The 9,749-nt window shown below is 35.6% G+C and overlaps 1 protein-coding gene across 1 annotated transcript in view; it reads left to right on the top strand.

Moving 5' to 3' along the window:
- The window catches only part of LOC107679731 (uncharacterized), an 11,280-nt gene extending 5,270 nt beyond the window's left edge, over positions 1-6,010 (top strand). The window contains exons 7-16 of the mRNA XM_016475372.1: positions 1,218-1,264; positions 1,353-1,464; positions 1,593-1,688; positions 1,913-2,048; positions 2,144-2,286; positions 4,188-4,234; positions 4,323-4,428; positions 4,551-4,646; positions 5,365-5,500; positions 5,587-6,010. Coding sequence (XP_016330858.1) covers positions 1,218-1,264; positions 1,353-1,464; positions 1,593-1,688; positions 1,913-2,048; positions 2,144-2,286; positions 4,188-4,234; positions 4,323-4,428; positions 4,551-4,646; positions 5,365-5,500; positions 5,587-5,727 — 1,060 coding nt within the window. The 3' untranslated portion in view covers positions 5,728-6,010. The remainder of the gene's footprint in view (positions 1-1,217; positions 1,265-1,352; positions 1,465-1,592; positions 1,689-1,912; positions 2,049-2,143; positions 2,287-4,187; positions 4,235-4,322; positions 4,429-4,550; positions 4,647-5,364; positions 5,501-5,586) is intronic.
- The last annotated feature ends 3,739 nt before the right edge of the window (positions 6,011-9,749 follow it).

The following is a 9,749-nucleotide window of genomic DNA, read 5'->3' as shown; positions in this document are numbered from 1 at the left end:
GTCTTCTTCTTCAGCCGGCGCGTGACGCGTCTTCTTCTTCTTCTTGCTTTACGGCAGATCGCAGACTTATAAGTTTTATATAACTCCTAATTGAGATTGTAGATAGAGATGTCAATGGTCCATTTGAGAGATAGGTGGCGGTAATGCACTTACAAGTCTGCGATCTGCCGTAAAGTAAGAAGAAGAAGAAGACGCGTCACGCGCCGGCTGAAGAAGAAGACGCGAACGCGTTCAGGACAGTTCGGACGTTGCGGTGAATCAGAGGTAAAAAACGATATAAATACTGTTCAGTTTCTTGCACAGACCGATCGTTTCGTGTCTTTACACATCAATGTATCGTCACGAGCCACAGGGTTTAATTTGGTTTTGTTTGTGTATGTTTTTTTGACTCTCAAAGCCGTGATTCCCATTCACTTCCATTATATGACTGACAGACTGCAACGGTTTGAGTTAAAATTCTTTGTTTGTGTTCTACTGAAGAAACAAAGTCACTTACATCTTGGATGCCCTGGGGGAAAGCAGATAAACATCAAATTTTCATTTTTGGGTGAACTATCCCTTTAAGACCTAATGAATGAATCCAATATACTGACACACATGTGATTTTCTCCCAACTGCTTACATTCACTTAAGACATAACTGATTGTGTTTACGTGAATATTTGCCAAGAAAGGCATTATGACAATTATTGTTTGAATTTGACCGTTTAAGCATAATAAAGGTGATGCACCTTTTTGAAAATAAAAATATGTAAATAAATACACATCTACAATAATTCTCCTGCAAATGATACTTTACAAACAAATCAAACCACTATTTAATTTTGTTTTGCTCTGAGCTTATGACAGTCATTTTAATGAATTTCTAAATATTACAAAGTGTGATGTGATCTGAGAAATCTACATGTACGAATGAAATGTTTTTGTCCAAATAATAATAATAATATTATTCAGAAGGTTCGTTAACATTCATCTTATTCATAACAGTATTTCTCTCATCAAATGAGAGAAACAAAAAATAATAGTAGTCTGCCATAAAGATGCTCCCCCACAAGAAGCAGATTAGGGTGCTGCCACATTAAGAGTTGTTATCGCTGGTCAGAAGAGCAATGTTTGACATGTAACTAATGCAAAAGTACCTACTATTATTTGTGTTTTGGTTGGTTTACTGTAATATCGTCAGAATATGAGACGTAAGTTCTTTGTTTCCAATTGTAGGTTGCAATGCACAAAATCTAACTTGCTCAAGAATCCCAGCGCACAAGGTGATTTATATAATAAAGATTGTACAATAAGTGTCACTATAATGACATTTTGTGTCAGGTAATGGCTCTTTTCTGATCTTGTCATTAGATGGACTTCGAGGATGGAAGATTGTATGTAGTGGAGGTGACTGCTGGGTGATAGGAGAAAATAGGAAACCAATTCCAGACTCGGTCACCAGATCTTTTGCAACATCTTATGGGTATGTTTGATATTTTAGATCCTTCAAGAAATTTTTGAGCCCATTTCATTTCATTCAGTTAAAATATGAAAATAAGTCAACTGCCAAGCCAAATCCACACGTGAATCACCCATAAACGTTGTCCTCAGGCTATGTTTGAAGCAACAGCTGATTGATTTAAACAAAGAAGGCTACAGTGATACTTTCATGGATCAAGTGCAACCTCATATCAAAATATCAGACTGGTGAGCATTCACTCAAACTTTCATTTCATGCTACAGTATCTTGGATGGTGGATTTTATATTTTATGTGATACATTTTTGTGAATGACCTGTCCATCTGGGTCACATGTGCCTTATGCTGGAATTGTGGTTGCTAGTATTGACAGATCCAACACAAAATCAGGTTCTAAGATGAAAGCCCAGTTTGTTCATAGGAACACTTTTATTTGATGTTTGTCTGGTGCAGGTATGCCCCATGCTTTGACTGTGGAAGTGAGTATCAGATCTGTGTACAGTTGCTTGATCAGAAGAAAAACCCCATCAAAACCTTTCAGCCTGAGAAAGTTATATTTTCATTTAGGAACAGTCAGCCGTGGTGTGAAGTGAGTAGAATAATACTGACCATCCAATTATTCCCCTGTAATTAAAATAATAGTAAACGCTTAACTGTCCCTGTGTTTGTTCTGCTTTATTTCAGACGAGCCACGTCTTTAAGAATTATGGACCTGGGGTTCGTTTTATCCGTTTCACTCATGGTGGAAACGATACACAGTACTGGGCGGGTCATTATGGAATACGGGTCACTAACAGTAATGTGGTGATCTATCCAGCTGATGAGAGGTAGTGTTTTCAATGCAGATACAAGAAACATGTAATGAAACAAAACATTAAAATAAAGTGCTTTCAAGTCAACACACTTGATTGGGTGTGTTAACGAGGACAGTAAAGACCACAGCCTCTAGCATCAGCTTTTAAATGGGACAAGACCTGAGAAATCAAAATTCCCTTGATCTTTTGACATATAAGAGGTCATTAAACTTGAACAACATCCTGTTGTTTTTGCACGGTTTAGAACTCAAAACTTTCCCTTTAGTCTAAAAACAGCTTATACTGAAGCCAGTCTACCAAAACGACAGGTTCTGGAATGTGACACTTTATGAAATAATAGTGTGGCTAAACCCTCTCACTGTTTCACACATGTAGCGAGAGAGGTGAATGCAGGTCTATGCAGAAACCACACGATAAAGATGGCTCAGAAAACAACAAGACGCTGTGCAGTGCCAAGTTGTTGAAAAGCACAGTCTTCCTTCTAATCCAAACATTAGGAAAAAGTGGATGAACTTTATTTTTAACGAAGTTCCAGACCACATCAGTAAGAACCTGGTCCTTTGTTCACTTAATTTTACCGCAGATTTGTTTACTAACAAAGCACAATTCGATGCAGGATCTTCAGAAAGATTGAACCTAAAAGACAATGATGTGCCGACTATATTGGATCCAAAAATAATGTCGCACCTCATGAGCATGAGTAACTATTTTTATTACGTGGTCACTATTGCTTTGTCTGTTATTACAGATCGTTTGATATGTACTGAATATTTATGCATTTTAGCTTATATTACAGCAGCATTCATCTATGAAGAATGTAAGCTGTCAAACATACACAACTGTTAGCCAATCATAGCAGTGGGCGTTTACTTCAGAGTCTACAACCCACCACGCCTATTCAAACAGAGCGTTTAGATGAGGTGAGTCAAAACGGGACAGAAAATAGCCTATTACTTCTAAATTATTATGTCAAAAATCTTGATAACATTATAAGTGGACCTCAGAGAACGGTACAACATAATAAAAAAGGCAGTTCATGACCCCTTTAATGTGCCTCTTGAGGCCAGAGAGTGAGGTTTATCTTTAATTTTAAAGAAATGTGTATTTTACAAACAAATCAAACCACTATTTTGTTTTACCCTGACCAGAGCTTATGAAAATAATTTTAATGAATTTCTAAACACTGTGAAGTGTGATGTGATCTGAGAAACATACATTTATGAATGTATTATGTTTTGATGAAATTCAGTTATTCAGAAAATACATTAAAATTAATCTTTCCTCATACCATATTTAATATCTTCAAATGACAGTGAGAGATATCATACACTTTATCAAATGTATAAACTATCTTCTCAAAATGGGTAATGAGACTAGTTGTCTAGTTGTTGGTACCAATAGTACACTTCCCGTAACACAGTAGTCCAAAACAGTTAATCTAGTCACCGAACATGCAAAAGTTCACTTCATGGATGAACAAAGTGTTTGAAAAAAACAGAGCAAATAGAAAGAGAAAGTTCAATCTATATTATCATAGCTTTATAAATAAAGGATATATGCTTCATTCAAGCCACAGGAAGACAAATATTTTGCTTAAAGAGCAACAATACACAATCTTCCAGCCTAGGGTGAAGTTATGTACATAAACAATTTGGGACATATGTCATTTAATGGAAAACTATGTGCGTAGCACAGCAGGATTTTGAACGGCCTCCAGAGTCAAGACATATTTTCAGTTTTCCAGAAGCAGATTAGGGAGCTGCCAAATTAAGAGTTGTTATCACTGGTTAGAAGAGCAATATCTGACATTTAAGTAGTGCGAAATTAGCTACTATTATTTGTTGGGGGTTTTTTTGTTTACTGTAATATCGTCAGATGAATGTGACACTTAACTTCTGTGTTTCCCCTCTTAGTTTCAGTCTCACAAATCGTAACTTGCTCAAGAATCCCATCGCACGAGGTGATTCATATAATAAAGATTGTACAATAAGTGTCACTATAATGACATTTTGTGTTAGGTAACATCTCTTTTCTGGTGTTCTTATTAGAGGGACTTAAAGGATGGGAGATTGTAGCAAATGGAGGTGACCGCTGGGCGACTGAAGGAAATAAGACAACATTTCCGGTCACCAAATGTTTTGTGACGTCTTGTGGGTATGTTTGATGTTTTAGATCCTTCAAGAAAGTTTTGAGCTCATTAAATTTCAGTCGATGTTGCATATGAAAATAAATCAAGCATCAAGCCAATTTACACATGAATCAAACTTTGTCCTCAGTCTGTGTTTGAAGGAGCAGCTGATTGATTTGAAGAAAGAAGGCTACAGTGATGCTTTAATGGATCAGCAGCAACCTCATATCAAAATATCAGACTGGTGAGAATTCACTCAAACTCCCGTTTCATGCTACAGTATCTTAGGTGGTGGATTTCATATTTCATGTGATATTATGTGAGTCACCTGTCCATATGTGCCTTATGCTGAAATTGTGGTTGGTAGTATGAGAACCTAAAGTGATATGTCATTCATATTTCAATGTTTTATGTTTTTTGGCATATTATTTTGTCATTTTAATGGTAGAATCTGCATTAGCTCTGACACAAATGGCGCGTTTGAGCTTCGAGCAACCCAAGATCGGGTCCAGGCTCTACTGTCCTACACAATAGAAGCAAAAATATCAAAATAAATAAATAACACACACACACACACACACACACACACACACACACACAGTACAGAAAGTGAGTTTAAATGTCATCATTTACTCATCCTCATATCATTCCAAACCTGTATGACTTTCATTCTTCTGTGGAGCACAAAAGAAGATTTAAAAAATGTCTTAGTGTTTTTTATTCATACAATAAAAGTCAACGTGGACCCATGTTATTTAGGCTTTTAAAACACCTCCTTTTGTATTCCACCGAAAAAAGAAAGTGACAGGTTTGGACTGACATGAGTGAGAGTAAAAGATGACAGAATTGTCATTTTTAGGTGATCTAGCTCATTAAGAAGACAGTACCCGTGTTAAATAAAATTCTAATTAGAAAACACAATTTTTGAACAGAACCACATTTATTTGATGTCTCATTTGCAGGTATACCACACTCTCTGATTGTGGAAGTGAGTATCAGATCTGTGTGGAGTTGCTTGATGAGAAGAGGAAACCCATCAGTACCTTTCAGCCTGAGAAAGTTTTCTTTCAAAAGGGGACAATTTATCCATGGCGTCAAGTGTGTAGAATAATACTGACAGTCCAATTATTCCCCTGTAATTGTCAAAGCTTAACTGTCCCTGTGTTTGTTCTGGTATTTTTCAGATGTTCCACGTCTTTAGGAATTATGGACCTGGAGTTCGGTTTATCCGTTTCACTCACGGTGGGAAGGATACAAAATTTCAGAAAGGCCAACATGGAATACAGGTCACTAATAGTAGTGTGGAGATCTATTTAATTGATTAGACAGAGTGTTTTCTCAATTAGAGCTACAAAAGTGACCTTCAAATGATGAACTGTAGTGATGCAATATGCTTTAAGGATATTCCAGCGTTACATAGCTCTATAGCAAATATATTCTTTTCCATTAAACAGAAGAATGAGCTTTATTGCCAGGTATGTTTACACATACGAGGAGGAATTTGTTTTCGTAAACATTGTATGTTATACTGTTAAAATGAAGGACCTTAGTTGCCATAGACATGTACTGCTCATCATATAATCAAGTACAATAAACATCTCAAAGTTACTGTGTGTGCTCATACAACATAATTTCTAAACATTATACACTTGGTGAATTGGTTTGAGAAACCTAATATTTATAAATGAAATGTTTTGTCATAATATTATTCTGAAAAAGCATTAACATTCATCTTAATTCATACCATATGTTATATCTTTAAATGAGAGAGACACAAAAAGTGGGTAACCTCTCAAAATGGGTAATAAGACTTTTTTTTTTGGTACATAATAAACACAGTATACATTTATACTGCCATTCAGTAAGTGCAAATAAACAGTAAATCAAGCACACCAATACATTTAGGGGAAAAGGGTACAAACAGGGATCTATTCTTTCATCTTTCAATAAGCCAAAGTCTCTAATCATCTTAGAAAATTGGCAGTCCTGTTTAGTCTATATATATTTCAATGACAGAAATAACTACAAAATCTCTTTAGTGTTTGTTGTCTTCATACACTTACATTTATGGATAAAAGATTTACAGAAAATCAACATTACATTAATGAAAATTTCAGCTTTTTTGTTTTCCAACAACATATGTCACATGTTTGTTTCCATGTCCCTGTTTGGTCTTCCTGTTCCTGTCCTCGTCATGTGAATTCGTCTCCGGTTGTGTTTCATTAATTAGTTCGTATTGTTCCCAGGTGTGTCCCATTAGTTTCTGTCCATTTAAACCCTGTGTTTCCCAACATTTCTTGGTCTGCTGTTAAATGTCTGTTCCCCCTGCTACGTGTGCCTTTATGTCTCTTTATTTGGATGAATAAAGCTGGTTCTAGGTTTAAGTACTCCGACAGCTCCTCGATTCCTGGTTCCAACACAGTAGCAGTAGCCGAAGCAGTGTTGCCAATTTAGCTACTTTGTAGCTAGATTTAGCGACTTCCCTGCCCCTTTTGAGACTTTTTTCAAAAGTTTAGGGACAAATATAGCAACTGCTTGGACAAACCTTATCTAAGTTCTCATCTTGCCCACTGATCTACGTTCATCTTTATATAGATCAGTGAATTTGCCATTGTGATGTCATCTAGTGACATTTAGCTACCAGTTTTAGCTACTTTCAATTGAAAGCAGTTGGCAACACTGAGCCGAAGCGTGACAACATACAATCCCAGCAAACAGAGTGTTTCCATATGGTTCCCTATTTGTTATTTGGGGAATTAAAAAAAAAAACTTACCTTCCCAAGAATTTGCAGGACTTTTCTTGCAGTTTGTAGCTTAATGGTTATACGTATGTTTTAAAGCAACGTACAATTATATGAGCAAAGACGACTGAAAATAAATCTGCATTGTTTATCCTTTTGATCTTTCATTAAAATAATTCAGAAAATTCTAACCTATAATTGAAGTAAAACAATTAAAAGTGGGGGGAAAATCTCATTGTGAAATAAATGCTTTCTCTAGTTCATGTTGGCCACAATATTGGCACCCAATTATTACCAGTGTTGGGGGTAACGCATTACAAGTAACGCGAGTTACGTAATCAGATTACTTTTTTTCAAGTAACTAGTAACGTAACGCATTACTTTTTAATTTACAAGAAAATATCTGAGTTACTTTTTCAAATAAGTAACGCCAGTTACTTTTTTTCCCCATTTATTGATTGAAAGCTCTCCTGTCCCCTTGTTGCGAGAAATCGGGAGTAAGTGTTACTTTAGTTCTAGAATAAATGTGAACATGCATTAATTCATCTCACTCACTCACAAAAAAAAAATCAGATTTAGTTTTCTTCAAAATTAATAAAAACAGTTAAAAGCAACTCAGAATATGACTCAAAGCTGCAATAATTAAATGTTAAATAATACAAATATCCTTTATGTATTTAATCCCATTTATTTGCTGCTGACCTTCAGTGATCCAATTCAACCATACTAATAAGCAAAAATTACACAAGATAAACTAACATTTTTTTATTGCTGAAGAGTGTTGAACTTTCTTCTGCGTTCTACTGCGTACAGACGTGAATTTGCATTTCCTTTAGCCTGAGGCTTTTGGTGTGAAAGGGCTTTTATATTTGCCAAAAATATAACTTTTTATATTAAAAGCAAACAAGCAAGCCCAGCCCAGATTTAAAAAGTAACGCAAAAGTAACGTAACGCATTACTTTCCATAAAAAGTAACTAAGTAACGTAATTAGTTACTTTTTGAGGAAGTAGCGCAATATTGTAACGGATTACTTTTAAAAGTAACTTTCCCCAACACTGATTATTACAGCATCCTTTTCCCAAGATAACAGCTCTTGAGTTTTCTCCTATAATTCCTGAAGAGTTTGGAGAACACCTGACAAGAGATCAGAGACCATTCCTTCATCCAGAATCTTTCCAGACCCTTCAGATTCACAGCTCCATGTTGGTGCTTCTTTTTAGTTCACCCCACTAATTGCTATAGGGTTCAGGTCAGAGAACTTGTTATCTGTTGGTATTTGGTAGAATCCATGATGCCATGTATCTGAACAAGATGTCCAGGACCTCCTGCAGAAAAACAGGCCCACAACATTAAAAATCCAGCAGTATATTTAACCATGGGCATGGGGTACTTTTTATCCCTGTTTGTACTAAACCCATCTGGTGGGTTTGCTGCCAAAAAGCTCTTTTTTTTAGTTTCATCTGACCATAGAAGCCAGTGCCATTTGAAGTTCCAGTCGTGTCTGACAACTGAATATGCTGGAGTTTGTTTTTGGATGAGCGCTCCCGAACAACATGTGGTGATGTAGGGGCTGTTTGATTTTTTAAAAATGTTTTTTTTTAAGGTTTTCTGACCCCAAGACTCAACTAATCTCTGCAATTCTCCAGCTGTGGTCCTTGGAGAGTCTTTGGCCACTCAAACTCTCCTGCTCACCGTGCATTAGGACGATATAGACACACATCCTACTTCCAGGCAGATTTGTAACATCTTTAGTTGATTGGAACCTCTTAATTATTGCCCTGATCGTGGAAATGGGGATTTTTTTTTTTTGTGCTTTAGCTCTTTTCTTACAGCCACTTTCTATTTTGTGAAGCTCAACAATTTTGTTCTGCACATTGGAACTATATTCTTTGGATTTACTCCTTGTGATGGATGATTAAACAAACAAACTAACTTTTAAAAAATGACAAAGCAAAACAATTCCCCTACATGAAGCACTGAGGAATTAGTCAACCAAGTGAATCAATCAGTCAACCACCAATAATCAATTATCAATCAATTAACAAACAAGCAAACTTTTAAATGACAAAGCGAATCATTTCCCTCAAATGCTTACAAATTAGGCATTAATCAATCAAGGGAATTGTTCATCCATAAACAAACAAACAAACAGTTAAATAACACTAAAAAGGTGTAAAGTTTTAAATTACAAAACAAAGCATTTCTCTCAAGTAATTAACAAAGGGAATAAAAAATAAATAAAAAAAAAAACACTAAAGTTTTAAATGAATAAGCAGTTCCCCCATACAAATTGCTAACAAACTAGAAATTAATCAGTCAAGTGAATCACATACTCAAAAAATATATAACACTAAGAGAATTGTAGATAACATAGTCAAACAATTTGCACAAGAGTATTAGAAATGAGAAATTAGTTAACAAAGCTAATTAAACCCTTGAAAACACAGTATGTAATAAATAAATAAATATATAAATAAATCAATCAATAAATAAAAGTACATAGAACAAAGCAGTCTGTAATATTGCGCACCAGAGGAGCCTTTAAGCACACATAATTCGGAATATTGATGAGGCTGTCTGTTCACCATGGGTAAGCGAATCAAAT

The sequence above is a fragment of the Sinocyclocheilus anshuiensis genome, unplaced genomic scaffold (genome assembly GCF_001515605.1).
Source record: "Sinocyclocheilus anshuiensis isolate Anshui unplaced genomic scaffold, SAMN03320099.WGS_v1.1 scaffold224, whole genome shotgun sequence".
NCBI lineage: Eukaryota > Metazoa > Chordata > Actinopteri > Cypriniformes > Cyprinidae > Sinocyclocheilus > Sinocyclocheilus anshuiensis.
This window is presented reverse-complemented; position numbering and strand designations above follow the sequence as displayed.